The 18,057-nt window shown below is 35.2% G+C and overlaps 1 protein-coding gene across 4 annotated transcripts in view; it reads right to left on the minus strand.

Annotated features, from left to right (window-relative positions):
• The window catches only part of AHI1 (Abelson helper integration site 1), a 166,604-nt gene extending 148,931 nt beyond the window's left edge, over window positions 1-17,673 (minus strand). For 2 of the 4 annotated variants that reach the window (XM_012722683.1, XM_012722696.1), the window contains exons 1-7: window positions 17,535-17,673; window positions 17,145-17,207; window positions 13,078-13,145; window positions 11,619-11,743; window positions 5,414-5,955; window positions 3,119-3,300; window positions 238-457 (exon numbers count right to left, since the gene is read on the minus strand). In XM_012722683.1, the coding sequence (XP_012578137.1) occupies window positions 238-457; window positions 3,119-3,300; window positions 5,414-5,955; window positions 11,619-11,743; window positions 13,078-13,087 (1,079 nt within the window). In that variant the 5' untranslated portion in view covers window positions 13,088-13,145; window positions 17,145-17,207; window positions 17,535-17,673. Of the gene's footprint in view, window positions 1-237; window positions 458-3,118; window positions 3,301-5,413; window positions 5,956-6,050; window positions 6,119-11,618; window positions 11,744-13,077; window positions 13,146-17,144; window positions 17,208-17,534 lie in introns of those variants that run through there. The other 2 variants (XM_012722687.1, XM_012722689.1) reach the window with 2 other exon arrangements.
• Between the last annotated feature and the right edge of the window lie 384 nt (window positions 17,674-18,057).

Raw genomic sequence — 18,057 nt, forward strand, 5'->3', positions numbered from 1 at the left:
ATATAAATACAAGTTAAATGCCCTAAGTTGGTCACTTAAATTGTAGAGGCTTCCTCAACTTCCCTCCATTTTCCATGAATTAACAGATGTTTTCCATTTCTACTAAAAATCATATTGATCAATATCAATGTCTGATGATACAACTAGTAGACTATAATACATAACTATAGGTACATTCACTTAACTTTCAATGGCAGAAAATAACTTCTGTAGAGTTATATCAACTTAAAACATTACCTGTCATCTTTCTTGACATACTGACCAGTATTCTCATCAACCACATGAATTTTTACCATTGGGTGAGAAATCAAAAAATCTGACTTAAGTCGATCAGTTCGGTGAATGTAAACTCCCAGGACAAGGTCATCACCGAGCAAACATTTGGGATAAACTGGACTGTCTTGGCTTGTTATTTCATGAACACCATCCCCATCAGTTTCTTCATGATCATCTGAAACTACACACATATAAGAAAACCTGTGCCAATTATAACAGGTAGTATAATTATTGTTCCTATAACAATTTATTCAACAGTATATGTTGAATACACATAACTAATCTTTACTATCCATGATTATCTGTTTTTATCAATAAAGGAACTTAAAAGTTTATGGAGAGAAAGCCATAAAAAATGCACACTAAACTCTAATAGTAAAATATTACATTTATTAATATATTAAAATGTGTCAAAGAATGTTTATTTCCCCGCTAATGACCAGGGGTAGTGGCCCAAAACAAACCAGGTAAAGATGAAGCCCTATATGGCATGGTTAATTCACACCTAAAGCCACTTTTCAACAACTGGATATTTCAAGGTTAAAGTAATAATCACTTTCCTCACCACAGATATAAAAATCCCAACTGAACAATTAACAAATCAAATCTAGTAACAGATAAAAGTGAAACACAATACATCACATCCAAGCAAATAGGCACTCTGACTTCTGCCAAGAACACAAAGATGGTTTAATGTCCTAATAAAACCATATTAATTAAACAAAGGGTGAAACTTATCTGATCATTGTAATAAATGCAGAAAAAGCACCTAATAAAATTTAAAAGCTATTCATGATTAGAAAAGTTATCAGAATTAAAAATATAAGGTAAGCCATTATTTGTTAGAGGGTATTTACCAAAAAATCTCTAGGAAACATCATACTCAAAAGTAACAAAATGAAAGCTTTCCCACGAGGCTGGTAACAAGAGATGGAGACATGTCATTGCTATATGTTTTTAAAATGATAATGGGACTGCAGTGTATCAAGAGAAGAAAAAGGATTAGAAGGTGTACAGACCAAAAAGAAGCAATAAAATTATAATTCTTCACAGATGATAAGGTTGTACATGTACAACAAAATTCACAAAATAATCTATGGATCAAGTCTTAGAAGTAAAATGAATTTAGAAAGAACACAGATACAACATTAAACATTTAAAAACAAACTTTGTTAAACTTTTAAAAACATTTCTATATATGTATATATACCAGAAACAAATGGAAAACAAAAATTTTTAAAACACTGTTATTTAAAATAGCTTAAGAAAAACCAACTACCTAGAAATAAATACAAGGTGAAACTTACAATATTTTCAAGGTAAACTGAATATACAAATAAATGGAATAAACGCCAACTTCATGTATGGCAAGATTCAATGCTTTGTAAAGATATTAAGTCTATTCAGAGAGTTGTTAACTGTGACTCTCTTGACATTAACCCATGTGGACAAAAATCATGAGGAATATAAAAGGGGAAGTGAAGAGGGGTAACTGAGAAGCTGCTTCTAAAATTCATATAGAAATGCAAGGAGAAAATAATGACAAAGGCAATGCTGAAGAAGAGGGAAAAGGCTAAACACTAACACTCCTATATAGATCTATTAGAAAGCTACAGTAACTAACACAGGGTGGTGCTGGTGTGAACTAATGTAATAGAATGGAGACTACAGGAATGTATCCATTTACATAGTCATGTTATTTATGATAAAAGTGACACTGCAAAACAAGAAAAAGAGGCTCTCCTTGGTAAACTGCACTAGGGGAAATATTCACGTGATTAAAAATGTTTCTTGATTACTGCCACTCACATCATAAATTAAAATTTCTAATAATTATAATTAGAAAATAACAAAGAAACACATCTTTGGCACTTTGGGAGATTTCTTATATCACAGAAAGAATATATTATCAAAGCAAAACAAAAACTAAATTGGAATTTTACTTTGAAATTCTGTTGATGAAAAGACAGTAAGGTATAAATGAATAAAACCCAGACTGTCAGGATATCATGACTGCTCTGTGTGTGTGTGTGTGTGTGTGTGTGTGTGATTGCTTATATCTGAGGGAAAAATGATTATTCAGAAACATAAAGTATTCCCACAAATTATATAAGTTGAAAAAGTTATTCCATTTCTTAAATGATATACATAGGACTTGAACAAATTTAAAAATGAAATAACCTTGCATCATTTAATGCATAAATATCATAAATTCCAAAATGTTTCATAAATTCCAATAAGTATCGTAAGTTCAAAAATGGATCATAATCTCCTAGTACCAATTTTTGGCCAAATAAATGATAACTGAAAAGTTAAAAAATGAAGAGGTTTTCAAAAAGGCAAAATTTTTAAGAAAAATAACAGAAAAGAGTGTAGAGGTAGAATGAAAACAAGCAGATGGAAGAAAAAGTGGGGAAAGGGCAGAAGCTAAAGTAGCTGAGGAACTAGGAGGATTTGACAGTGGACACAGATACAGGCTTAACTTTTGAAATGTTATTGGCTATTGGCCATTTTTGGCTTTTAACAACTCTGAGTTAATTATTTAGGGGACTCTAAACAATTGTGTTGAGAAGAAATCTATGTCACAATATCATCCACAAAGTAAACATCATTCTGGAGCTAATCTAAAATAAGTCAAGAATTACAGATAACTCAAATAATAACTAACTCATCACAGAGACCCAGAGTTACTAATAAATGAATATTTTAATACAGATGAATTCAAGAATACCAAATATTCTGCAATGGGTTTTTTCCAGTTACATTTTTTAAGGATGAAAAGTCCTAGAATCAAGTTTTTTTCATACCAAGCACACATTTTCATTTAATCTGGACAACAAACCTGCTTTGGCCTTCTTTTTCTTCTTGGAGGGTTTGGATTTTGTGTCTTCTTTCACGCTATCTTCTACGTTTTGTAACACTGAACTTATTTCATCATCTTGATGAAAATCAGAAGTAACTATTCCAGAACCAGATTCCTTTTTTTGCTCATTTTCAACTGTATCATCAGACTTGGTCAATGTACTGAAAATATTACCACAAAGTACAAACCCGCACAAATAAGTTATTATTATTCATGATAAAGCAAAGGCAACAACTAATACAGGAAAGACAAACCTTAAAATCAGCATTGTCACCTTCTAAAAAAATTTACTTATTTTCCTTGTATTACCTGTCAAATAGTTACCTGACAGACTAAGTATTATGGTTTTTTTTTAATACATGTTGATAAGTTATATAGATATAACATACAGCCAAATTAAACTGAGTTTGAAATATCAGCAAAAAAATAAAATTGCAATTATGAACTGTGAATCTGTTTTTAGATAACAGTGATCAAAGAATCTTTAATCTACTTTCAGCTAAATGATTAATACATTTCTAAATAACTTAATTAAAAACAAAAAGGATGCTTTCAAATATTCAATTTTTGATGTCTAGGTAAATAAATTGCTTGTGTTTTCCAATGTGTTGTGCCACTACATCTTCATAAAGATTTCTCTAATTAAGAAAATATCTTTAATTAAGAAAATTAAAATCTCCACTATATGAACTGATAAGTGGTAGCAGCTCAGAAATATACTGAGTTGTATAAACAATCCCTGTTTATTTGTGTTTAAATAATAAAGAATTGACTTCTAATATAATTAGTCATATACACTGAAGTAGAATAATATGATTATAGGGAAATATCTCAAACTACTAATTTCAGAAACCCATGCCATTCCATCACCAATTACTAATATTCTGCATGCCACTGTCATACAAAAGGCATGGTTTTAGTTAAAGTTCATGTAACTGACTAGTTCATATAGACATATAAACAACTATTAGAAGAAAAATTTATAGAACTGTGTGGCTTCCAGTGACATTTATATCTTTGTGTGGTCCCCTTCCTCTTACCTGTGGACTGTACCTAGTGGTAAATTTCTAAAGACAGAATATGAAAAAAGTAATAAATGCCACTTCTAACATGGGTTCTAAAAAGGACAATGGATCTTTGGTCTTGCTCTCCCTTGGAGCCCTCTCTCTGAGGAAGTCAACAGCCAGTCCATGTGGCAAAGAACTGATGTCTCTGGGCAAAAACTAGTCAGATGTGCCAACAGCCATGAGTGTGCATAAAAGCGGATCTGCCAAGCCTTCCAAAGCTTCATTATGGCAAACCTTTCCCCACCTGAGTCAGGTCACATGACATCCTGGCTGAAACCTTTGAGAGACCCTGCGTCAGAAGCACTCAATTAAACCACACTTAGATTCATGATCCACACAAACTGAACAAGTAGTTCTAAGCTGTTAAATTCAACAGCTATTTTTAAATGCGGCAATAGATAAGTAAAAAAATACTAATTCTATTTTGTTACCATAGATGTCTAGCTTTTGATAAGAAGGGAGTTATTTTCAGGTGAGGACATTAGATAATATTATCCCTGAATTGGGAATATCAAATACAAAATGTTTATTGCCTGAAATTGATTATCTAAATGTAGAATGCAGAAAAGGCTAATTAACATAAAGACATTCTTATTTCCCCAGGACAGACATTTAAATAACCAAAGTTCATCTTTCATATGTAAGCATGTATGTATAAGCAACATACAGATAGAAGACTAGAAGAATACAACATTGCTGAGGATCAGTAGACAGTTATTTTCTCCTTTGTTTCTCTATGGCCTAAAATGAGCAAATTTACATTCAGATACTGAAATAATTACATTCAAATAATTACATTCAGATATCCAAAAAGGCCTTTGTGATTCAAAAAAGGTGACATATTAAGTTTCTATTATTTAAAAAGCAGATACAAGTGAGTAGTTAAGGGCAGGAATTTTGGAGTAAGACAGCCAAGGTTTGGTTCAGCTTCTTCCTCTTTCTGTAAGTTAAACCCTGTGTTTCCTTATCTGCAGAATAAGATAATTTTACTATTCCTTAAAGAGCTATCACAAGGATTAAATGAGTTAATGCTCATACAGCATTTAATACACAGCAAGTTTCTATATAAAAGTTAGCTATTGTTATTGTACTGGCAAGCTGAACAAATTAAAGGCTAAGAATTTTCTGTCAAACTAAAAGCATCACTCAAAAGCTGAAAATCAATGATTCCTTAAGAGGGCCCTGCATATTTATCAACATGAAGTACCTTGTTTCAGCTTTAGATTGGGCTGGAACTTTCTTCTTTTTCCTTTTTTCACTGCTCAATTTGTCATCATGCAAGGAATTATCTAAAGACAACTGCTCTTTGAGTTTCTTCCTTATTTTTTTCTTAATTTTTGCCACTTCTTCAGCTAACTGGAGCTGGTACATTTGCATTAGTTCTTCTTCTTCATCATCTAAATTTTGATTTTCTCTTTCTTCATTTGCCTTCTCAATTTTCTGATGAACAGCCCTTGGCAATGCCTCGGCTAGTGCTTGCTGATGCGTGGAACCCAGCTTCTTCTCAGGAGCCTCTCGCTCTCTCTTCTGGGCAGTCACCTGGAGCGTTGTTTTGACAACCTTCCTGCTTGCCATGTCCTGCTTGGTTTCCTCTACACAATCTTCATCATCTGGATTCTCAGCTGTTGACTGTAGATGTCTTGATTTGTTTTTAGTGATTCCCATGTTCTTCGGATTATTAGTGTTAGCACTTACATCATCACTTTCAATTTCTCCAATACTCTGCACATTGCTTTTTACAGTGTCAAGCTAGGAAAAGATAACACAGTGATAGTTTAAGCATAGTTTGGTTATGAAAAGCACACCAATTAGTATCACACTGGGAAGATTATCACATTTCTTACTTGAACACAGTGATTCTAGAGCCTCCAATGAACATGTTCGGCTTCATTCTCCCAGCGCTACATCACCAATCTCTCACAGTAAAGTAAGTAAATTAATTGGTAAATTAATTGTTCACATCTAAGATGCTATTTTCCTTTGGCAGAATTATCTCTACTCTGATAAAGAAATATCTGACAATTCAATAACAGAGCCACTGTGTATAAGCATGTTTCCCTAAAAGAAAACATACATGTTATTTATCTTGCTTCAAAATAATTTCTAAAACCCTGCAGTTAATAAAATGCATTACCCTGCAGTTAATTAAATGTATCACTGAAAATGCTATTAAATACTATCAAATTAAATCAAATGACAGGCAAAGCACGCCCCTTAGCTTTGATTCCCAACTGAAATTATTTAAAATGAGGGGTACTTTTAATAAAAAAAAATTACCTCTGTCATATATTTCAAGAGGGTTTTTAATAGTTTGTTTAATGATCTGATAGTCTCCACCTTCTAATGAATCTGTTGAAGCATTTATATTTAGAGTGATTCCTGATTTACTAAGTTCTGCTATACCAGAGTTGTTTGCTTTCTATTTGTCTAAGCTGTTGTTCTTGTTCCTTTTTCTCCCTTTCCCATATTTTACTCTACTGTGGCATTGGCTTTTTAGCTATCAGTTTTTCTTTAATAATTGCTCTAGGTTTTATAATATACATCTTCAACTTACCACCACCTACCACCAAATAATGTCACTTCATTTATATTTTAGAGTTTATAAAAGCATACTTTTATTTACCTTCTCCTATACTTTGTTACAGTGTCACTTTTATTTCTACATATAAGTCCTTCAAAACCATTGTTATCATTCTTGCTTCCTAACCCCAAGAGCTGACCACAGAACTGAAACAGCAGGAAAGGAGAGACTGAGAAGTCATAAAGAGCTGACCACAGAACTGAAACAGCAGGAAAGGATTGACTGAGAAGTCATAAAGAAGGAAGGAAGTCCAATGGACTAAGGCGGAGGACTATGGATGATTTGGTGGTAGCTAGCTACACTGTGGTTGTGGTACCTTGAGAGATACTACTGCAATTAAAACTAAGTTATAAAAAAAGCTACATTACAAAGAGAATTTTTTAAATGAGAAAAACCTTTTTATATTGCCCTTGCTATTTCCTATGTGCTTCTCTTTTTTGTAAATTCAAATTTTCACAGGGAATTATTTTCCTTTAAAAAAATCCTTATACTACAAGCCTACTAACAATGAGTTCTCTCAGTTTTTGTTCACATCAAAAAACATATTTCATCTTTATTTTTGCAAGACTTATCTTCTGGATATAGAATTCTGGGTGGACAACTTTTTCTTTTAGTATTTTGGCCCACTATCTTTTAGTTAAAAGGGTTTTGACATTTTCTGTTCTGTACAAAATGTCTTTATTTTCCCTGGCTGATTTTTTTTTTTAAGATTAATTTATTTATGCATACAAGAACTAGAGAACAGACCAGAGGTATAGGGGATGCGAGGAGTCACCAGAGACAGAACAGGCAGATGGACTGAAATACACCGAGGGGGACTATTTTAGTGATTGCTGATAAACAAATGCTCCAGGCAGGGTAGAGAAGAATAAAAAGAGGCCAATGTCTAGGGCTGATGATCTTCATGACTTAGGTACTCACACAAATAAACAATTTTAATAGTTTAACAATTTATGAAGTTGCCTGATACTTAGTAAATAGCTCGTCAGTCATAGCTCATCAGTCAACACAGGCGACTGAATTCAGGTAATTTATGTTGTTATTTCTTCAAGGTTTTTTATTCAGCAGTGCCCAATATGCTCACAACCTCATTTGGTCTATTTGTAATTTCAAGTACTATATTATTTCAATCATTAGATCTGTTTTTATATTCCCTATTACTTTTCTAGAACTTTTTTCACCTTTGGTTATAGGTCATATCAGTTTCCTTTTTTAAAATCCCTGGTAATATTTGATCAGATGTCAGAAATTACAAATCTTACAACATTGCCTGGATTTTTTGTTTGGAATCCTTTAAATATCACTGGCTTTTCTATCACAAAAGTTCACTCACTTTGAATCAGTCTGACCCACTTTAACACTTTTAGTCATTCCAAGACAAAATAGGATTTTAAACTAGTTCTAACAGAGCCAAGATAATCCAATCTTAATTTCAAGCCAGAATTTATAGAAGTGAATAAATACATAAGTTAACTAAAGCTAGAGAATCTAGAGATTTTCCATTTAAAAATATATTTTATATACAAAACAATTTATATAGATGCTATTACTCATAAAAGATAACGATACAAGAGTTCGAAGGATAAAATGAGAAACAAAATCAAGAAGTAAAATCAAAATGATATCATCAGATAATAATGAACATAATTTAAAATTCTACCTTTAAAAAGCAAATATTCAGCTGCAACTTCAAATTAGCAACAGCTAAAATCTAATTGTTTCCTCTGTACTTATCAGGTGAAAAGTAGTTATTCTTACTAGTGCCAAGTAACAAGCCACTCCAGACTTAATAGTGACAAATAGTAGTTCATTATGTTCAAAACTTAATATATTCTTAGTTTTCATGCTTCTTTTAACCTTAGTTCCGGATACTTTGATTTCACGCTCCATCACTTCAGTCTTCACTTCTCATTATTACGTATTTGCTATCCACCTCATTTATATGTTGAAATTCAATAAACTTGTCAATACTCCAGCCCTGTTCAAAGTAAGCGATCTTCATCTCCTAACTATAACCAGAATGTTGAAAACTGCTGAAAAACACACAACTTCAAAAACTGGTGCTGTCTCAAAAATATGTTCTGCAATCTACTAAGATTTCAAAGTTACTAGATGATTCTTCTCTGTGCATATTGTGCTCATTTGCACTTTCTTATCTTCACACTGGCTATGTTTCAAACTTTCTTTCCTCACCTGTAACATCCAATGTTGTCATTTTCCTGCCTAGTCTCATAATTTGTCTCATGGAAAGCTGGAACTTTATGTTATCAAGTCAAAAAGTTTCCATACACCCAAAATGGTCTTCATTATAAACAAGTATCCTACTTGTATCCTAGAAAACTTTCCTCTCCCCAGATCATCAATTTCCCCATTACCTAGTGTTATCACCATTTAAAGGCTTGAATTCAAGCAGTCTCATCTTGAAAATACTCCTTTTCACAACCAAAATTCCTAAAAGAACTGTCTATATTTGCTTTACTATTTCACCTTTATACTAGCATTGCATTGGAAAATCTGCTCTCTACCCCCACTTTGAAATGATTATCTGGTAAACAAAAGTATCACCTCTGTGTTCCTATCTGAATTTCTTTTAAAGTGGTTTACCAGTCAATGTTATTTTCTAATTAGGTTGCCTTTATTTTTCATGCCTTTTACTCATTTAAAGATTATGCATCCTAATGTTTATGGCTTTTACTTATACTGTTTCTTTACATGGAACAATAGAAATTATTCATTAATGTTATCCTGACCTTATTCATGAAGCTATCCTTAGGTTAATCACTGTAAAAGACTAAGACAATTCCATCTGACTCAAGGATATATATATATATATATATATATATGCAATAAATATTAGCAGTTAATATTAGCTACTACTAAAAATATGAACTCCATGATCTATCACAGTGATAACATATAATTGGAAAACAGTACGATGAAATTGCCATTATTATATACTTTCTTATTATGACTTTTTCCAAGCTTCATTTCCTTATCTCAGTCTTCTTCCTGTTCAACCTCAGCCTATTCTGTACAGAGCACCCTCTGCTCTTCTTCTGAAGAGGTCTGATCTCTTCATGCCTTGTCAAAAGAGGTCCTGTTGGACTGTGTCTAAGAGAGAGCTTTCTGCTGTAAGATTGTTAAAGAGTTTGTTTCTTGGTTCTACCATTATGTAATTCTGGGCAAGTTAGTTAAACTCTTTCCTCAGCTTTCTTATTAATGGAGATTATATAACTTTTACGTCTATGTTAAAAATAAATGAATATATGTACATTCAGTTATCTAATAAATAAAAGCAGCTTTATTTTCTAAAGTAAAATCATTTCAAAGAATTTTTTTCTTTGCATTTAAATGCTCCAGACATATTCCTCTTCCTTTAAACTGAAACATCTCTTCCTACTTTTTTCCTAGTGTATGCATAATCTCTGCATGAAAAAGAAACCTTGAGTAGAACAGTATTTACTATAACAGAGTTGGAAAAGACCAAGCTTAGTGATCTCACTTTGGGGCTGCCCCCATATGCAAACTGGACCCTATGGAAAGGTACACAATTTCTCCCCCATTTTACGGTTGCCCATTTATTTAGCACTCCTGCATTATTTACTGCATCTTTTTCATTCACTAATCTTAATTCTGAAAGTGTGAGAAAAAAAATGAGTTTTCCCTTTGACCACGTCCATAGCAATACCTGCAGATAATGGTTTCCAATGCCCTTTTTGCTTTCACCCGATGTATACTGCCTCTTCTGCCGGAAGGGCAGACTAGTGTGCAATGTTCCAACATCCATCTGCACTGTTCCCACTGCACTACAACAAAGAACCACCAGAAGCAGCACATCTGCCTAAATAGGCATGTGAATTGGCACAACTGTGCCAGGTGAGGTAGTACAGTGGTGTACTCTGTACCTTTCACAGGTGTACAGCTAAATTCTGACCAGTGCTAGAACTTACTTTTGTCTTAATTGAGATTATATGCTACTACATTGATAGATGCTTAAAAAAATATTAAAATGAACAGGTCACTTTACAGAATACAGAACAGGGTAAAACTTCTACAACTTCTACAAGATGTTTACAACCCATCATAAAACAGCTGTCGAGACACTATGATCAACCACCAGAACATATACGAGTTTGTGTATGCTTATATAAGATCACAAGAGAGGAAGGTCATAGGAATTAAAGGTGCATCTGAAATACAGAGGTACATTTGAAGAATGAACAGTGCATTTACTATGGATACTATTAAAGACTTTATAAAACTGTCAATTTGGGTCGTAGTCAATTGTTGATTGCTTAGTATAGCCTTGAGTTCTGTAGTTTTAGTCCCTGCATATAGGTGTTCAAAAGTTCTTTCATTTACAAGCATACCTCAAGTACAAAAGGCAAATTATTAGCTCAAGGTTCCACTTATTTCTCCTGGTTTTGGGGAGCATCACAGGAATAAGTCTAAATAAAGATAAGCCACAGAATATCTAGAGTAAGATATTACTTCCTAAGTTCTTAACTCAATTCTGGGTTAACAATCTTGATTTTCTTAAAAAAAAGTGTAATAAAACCAATTTTAAGTTTCCCACTATCTGTAGACACTCTTATGTAAAAGTTTGTTATTCTTATAGGGTAGTACACAAGACTGAGCTCAATATTCCAAAAGTGAGGTTGACTAACGTTAGCTTTATGTTGTTTTATTAACTATGACATAAATTTACTGGCATTAATATGCAAGGTTCCTTTGAGTTTTAGTATGAAAACAAAAACTAGAGTTTTAGTCTGAAAGTCATAATTTAATGCAGAAAACTTTATGTCACCATTATAAATTATCAATTACTCACTGATTTTTTTCCTCCAGATTTGATAGTTTTTTTCTTCGTCTTTTTTCCTTCACCTATGAGGTCACTGTGGATCTTAAGTAATTCTTCAAAGCAAACTTTGGTTTTTAGTTTGGCTTCACTCTCAACTATAAATGATAAAGAATGTCATTTTCTGTATAACTCAATTATGACACACTTCTGCATTATTAACAATCTCATAAACACTTGCATGAGTTTTACAGCTGCACTTGAACAACTAATCAACCCTTTGTTTAAAAACTTTGCTTCTGAATTTAGTGACACACCTCCCTGTATCTCTATTACCTTCTGGCCTCCTTTCTTAAAAATTTCCTTTGCTAAGATAAATTTTTATTTATGATCATATTTATTTACAATGAATAGTACAAACACTGTTAATTATGTGGTCTTAAACAAGATATTTTACAACTCTAAATTTGATCTTCTTATCTGTAAAACTACAATAGTTCTATGTCAAAGATCATCTTGCATAATACTTGCTTTCCCAGTTATGAACATTCGGTAAACATTATGATTACAAGTTTTTCTTTAAAGCATAAATCAGATTATGTCATTCCCTTGCTTAAGACTCTAAAGTTTCCCATTACACTTAGTATAAAATCAAACAAGTTCTTTGCAGGTCCTATGGGGATCCTGGTGTGCCTGCCTGCTTACCTAGATTCAAATCAAAACAAATCCCTTCCCCAGTGAAAGCACTTTTAGCTGGTACAAATTTCCCCAAACTCCTCACCTGGCTGGTGTTAAGCTGCCTGTTATGTACTGCTCCTAAAGTGAAACACTTCCTGATAACATCATTTAAACTTACCTGTTTCCCACATAGAAGACTGTTCTTTTCTTTCAGGCACTAAACCCAAGTTAAAATTGTAATTGTGTCTTCGCAAATATACTGTCTGTCTCTCCTACAATTCTGTATCTTTCATAACTACCTACTATCATAAGGTCTAACACTAAGTCCTCAACAGACATTTAAATAAATGCTGATGAATGAATGAATGCCCCCACAGCAGTTATTAACAAACCAAGTCAGTCACCTGTTTTATTGGAAGTTTTATTCAAAGAAAAACACGTCCAACTCATTTAAGAATTGCTATGGCTGCTTTCATACTTTCCATGGCAGTTTAGTAGCTGTCTAAACTATTAACTAGAGTTTGCCCTTTAGAAGTTTCTGACACCTGCTGTAGAATAAAGCATCATTTTGATAATGGAGTACAAACTAGCTATATGCTACAATTATTATTTATCAAACTGTTATCTGCTCAATACATACAAACAATAATCACCAACATTAAATAGAAAATTGAATACCAAATCATTAAATATCTCTAGATATAATGTTGTCAGTGCTTTCTATTAATTCATTAATTGGCTCTTGAGCCCCTTAAAATAATCCAGACTTTACATAAAAAATACATCACATCAAGAAATTCCACAAAAGTCTTACCAGTGGGCATAGCTTAGCTTTATGAAGAGCATTCAGTTAGGATATAAAGCAATGACTCAACCAGGATCCTGTCAAAACAAAGAGAGTTAATTAATTAATTAATTGGTAACTTCCAAATAGAAATGACAAAATATTCTGCATGCAAGAATTTATCGCTGTCCATTATATCATGTTTATGTCAATAAAGAGCCCTTAATCCGATCTTACATAAATGACTTGAATATATGTGAACCAGTTTAGGTACAAAATAAGGTACAAAACACATCAGAACATATCTGAACGTAAACCATCTTTGAAACAATTTGTTTTTAAAGGAAACAAATTTATCTAACTTGGTATATCAATACATTTTAAAAAGAGTTTCAAGTAAATAATGAAGGTTCCAATGCACTTCTAAGAAACTCCCTCTCAGGATTAACTTTTCCAAAAGCATACACTATTACATTAGTAAAGTTATGCTTGAAGGTTGCACACTCACAGATAGTGAATTAAATACTCCACGCCTGCCCCTGAAAATGCTGCCAAAACAAAGCAATTTAGTATAAGCAGTTTCACCATCTTTCTCAAATAAATGCCTGGCTGCACATTATTTTGTATAAAAGCCATGGAGGGACTCAATACATATATTAATTTTATTTAAAATGTGAAGGGGTATCCAAATCATATTAATTCCTATATTAAATTATAACAAGCAATGATCTTAAGAATGAAACTGAAGCCTAAAAAAAAGAAAACAATTTGAGTTGACTTAATGCTTAATGCTCCAGACTCCTGGGTATTCATAACCCTCTGGTATTAGGGGAAATTTGAACAACAACAAAAAAAAATATGAGAAGAAGTGCTAATAAAGACAATACATATACACACAACTGTGGGAGCTAAGTTCTAGGTAACTACAGGTATACTGTCACAGGCTGACATTATTAAAATCCCCTTCCTGTATTTTATTACCAGAAACTAGAATTTACTCTTCCTGGGAGATAGGAAATCTAATAGTTTGGTCATCTACTTTAAACCTATCCTAAATTAGAAGAAGAGTGCAAAGGCAAGGTTTATGACAATGTCAGTTACTGAAATTTGACAGCACAGAAGCAGAAGGATTACAAAGCAGGTAAGAATTTAAGGCTGAAGTTTTCCTTGGTCAAAACTATGATTTATCAAGAAAAGGCTTACTTTCCTTTGGCTCGGTCTATTTTCCCCTGTGCAGAATATTTAAGACATATTAGATAGATTAATAAAAATTTCCATAAAGGCAGGAGAAAGAGTAAAGGATGTTTTGCACATTCCTAGAACTAGAATAATTTTATCAGGAGTGTCATATATTGAAATATAGAACAGGAGAGGGGATCACAGTAGTGTCATTTAAATCACAAGTCTAAGAATTGGTCCCCTAGAGTTCTTTTGTGACCTTAGACAATTTATTTCCCCATCTGTAAAATCAGTATTATAGTGGCTACTCAAATTACAGGTTTAATGGTCAAATGATTTTTAAGAGTCACAGAAGAGATCTTTAGAACAAGCATGAAAAACCACTAGCTACAATTACAACAGACATGTCCAATGGGGACAGTGGGTGAGCCTAGCAGGGCATGTATGTATGAGGGGAGCAAAATGGCTGCTGAGTCTCAGCTTCACTATCAAATCTTTGTATTCAAATGCCAGTTCCACCTGCCAGAGGATTAATCTCTGTGGCCCTCAGTTTCCTAATCTTTTGAAAGAGAGTAAAAAGATAAAACAATGATAGGGTTTTTGTAAAGATTAATTAATGCAAAACTTATCAAGGCAAGCTCTTCAAAAATAACCATTATTACTATATGAAAATATATGTATGTATGTGTATGTATATCAGTTACACTTGATAAGCAATAAAATACAGTAAACCATCAAGGAGAGCTAGGGAAATACACACACACACGTGTGTGGGTGTGTGTGTACAATGGCTAGAATTTTTTTTTAATGCCCAGAATAGAATTTTAATGGCCACAAACTAAAAAGAAATCAGAGAGACAGGTGAAAAACTGTGAGAGAAAGTATCAAGACCACCAAGAGGGTAAGAGTTTTAAGAAAAAAGTGACGCATATAATATATAATCCAACAAGGTGATTGTAAGAAACTGTGTGTGATACAAGAGTTCTTCAAGTGCTTAAGTTTTGGGGTTTTTTTTTTTTTTTTTTTTCACATTATCTAGAGTTAGGAAGTCACAGGTGCAAAGCTATTCACAGAGGACAGTAACCTGGCAGCCGCAGTTGAAGCAATGAATTAAAGGTGAAACCTCTAGAAGAAACTCAGCTAACTCTTGAATTCTGCATCTGCCTTCCTCCACCCCACCCACAAAAGCAGTAGCATGAGGCTGTAGCTTTAAGAGGGAGAAAAAGCCTATGGAAAGATTCTGGGGTTTGTTTGTAAGACTGTTTTCATAACTCTATTGCGATGAAAATGAATCATCCCCTACACTGCAACCAGAGTAATTTTTCTAAAATACAAATGGGATGGAACCATTTCTCTTTTAAATTCTTACATAGCTCCCAATCATTCACTGGAAAAAAATATTAAGTCCTTACCAATGGAGTCCAAAACAATTTATGAAGTGACCCCCTGACTTTCTTTACCCCTCTCCAGCCACACTTCCCCCCTCATTCTGTACTCCAGCAACACTGCCTGCAGGCCCTCAATGTACCAATTTTTTTCCCCTGCCTATATAACATTAAACACACACTTCTCTCCTGGAAAGTGTCTTTCCTTCCTTGTTGGTCTTACAAACCTCTAGCTATCCTTTGACATTTAGTGCAAATGGTACCTTCTCTTGCAAGCATGATTAACCTTGAGGAGCAGTAAAATATTTCTCCTTTGAGCTCCCACAGCATCTTGATCTTATACCTCGCTGTACCTGTGCAGTGAATTTTTGTCCTGGTAAACTGCTCATGACCTCTCTCCCCTTTTTGCTCCCACCTCCCAGCAAAGTAAGTTTGGGGAGGGCTCGTGCTGTCTTCATCTATGTATTCCCATTTTAAGAGGGGAGGAGACATCAGTAATATATTTTGTAGAATCGAAAGAACTCTTGTTTTTGCCACTTGCTGAGTGTGTGAACTCAGCAAAGTACTTATTTCACTGAGGCTTGTTTTCTTCTTGGGAAATTGAAATGAACCAATGAAAAGAACGGTAACGGCCACAGTGGCTGACATATGTTAGGTGTTCAATAAAGTTACCTATGTCAATTATTATAATATTAAAAGTACATGACTAAGTAGCCTATGCATTCACATTATTTACTTTTTTAGCCATTTAAAGTTTCATAAATGCACAATTTTTAGTAGTTTAAAAAGTAACAGTAGTTTAATGCACACAGGAATTGTGTGTTAATATCATTTCATGATAACATAGCAAATACATTACAGAAATAAGCTTGTGTAGATGTCAAAGAGTACTACAGCAACATCAACAAACGAATGACTAATATTTGATGGGTACTATCACTAGCAAAACTTAAGGTTAGACTTAAAAATGACAGCCCTGACCCTGATATGCTGTTATTTTAAAGGTTCTCCCTGGCAAATCCTTTTAGGAGCTGCTAAGAGGAAATTAATTGCATGACTTTCACCTCATTTTACTTTTTCCCTAAGCCCTTGGCTACCAGTCAATACATGCCTGAAGGGAGAAAAAGCAGAGGCTTGGACAATTCACTCTTTAGTCAAATTTTACAGCAGGGGGGGAAAACCCGAAACAAAACCCTGCATACATAATTCAATCGCTGAATAAGCAAGAATCTAAACAAACAAGAGTCCTAGTATGGCTTTAAAAAGGCTTTGGGTATTTAAATTGCTCTCAAATGTTTTTAACAATTTCCCTAAGTCCACTTAAACAATCTTCTGAAAGGTCATAACAGCAATCGTTAAAGCAACAGGTAACAAACATGTTAGCATCCTTGCCTCAAAAAAAGGACAATGTTTTCATAGTAATGCTGAATCGCACACAACCATTTGGTAAGGATTCCTAAATGGTATAAGTTTTCATTGATATATGACTCTATCAATGTAACTTTTTTCTTATAAATGTAACACATCCATCACCTTTTCTCGAATGCAATTAAGAAGGCATTTCACCGGTTGAAGAGTCAGCACCAGGTTGAAAGCCTAAAAGGAAATAAGGCACTCAGTACGCAACTGATTTAAAAAGTCTAAAACAGAATCCGGCGTAGAGACGGCAAAGATTGCTTTCACTCCTTCAGGACATCATGCCAAACACTGGAGAGAGGGAGTCACAGGGAAGGGCGGAAAAGGCAGCACTCAAAGGCACCACATCCCTCCCCTCGGAGGAGCCCCGCCCGCGGCCGGCAGCAGCAGCCCCCCTTCACCCCCACCCAATTGTTCCTCTTCTCCCACCGACCCGAGAGCCCCCTTGCCGCCGACCCCCCGAGGACTAAGACAGGCCGAACGCCAGTGCGCCTGCCCACGACTCACGGCGAGAAGGGCGCAGAGCAGCCGACAGCCCGTCGCGCCGCGGCCGGCACCCGGACGGTTCCAAGCGGCTCCCCTGGCTAGTCGGGCCGGGCGGGAAGACGCCGAGCTGCCCCGCCAGCCGCCCAGAGACCCCGACTGCCTAGAGAGGCCCGGGTGCCGCAGTGCGGGCAGCGCGCCGCTCGTGACGTCAGCACCCACTACGCTGCGGTTCCCATGACAACCGAGGGGGTAACGCTCCCGACCTGGACCGCCGCCGGGTCCAGGCGCCGCTCCGCGGCCCCGCCCCTCCCCGCCTCCTTATTTCCCCGGGGCAAATCCCGGGGCGCCCTCCAGCCCTGCACCCCTCCTCCCTCCCTAGACCCCCGCCCGGCCCAGCTCTCAACCCTCGGGAGCCCCGCGTCCTTCCTCAGCGCCCGGGCTCCGCTCCGCGGCCCCGCCCCTCGGGCCTGGCCGCCGCCCCCGCCCCTGCCGGGAGTGAGCGCTTCGCTCCCGACTACGACTCCCAGAAGGCACTGCGCGCAGG

Source organism: Condylura cristata, unplaced genomic scaffold (assembly GCF_000260355.1).
Source record: "Condylura cristata isolate star-nosed mole 26May11 unplaced genomic scaffold, ConCri1.0 scaffold00001, whole genome shotgun sequence".
Taxonomy (NCBI): Eukaryota; Metazoa; Chordata; class Mammalia; order Eulipotyphla; family Talpidae; genus Condylura; species Condylura cristata.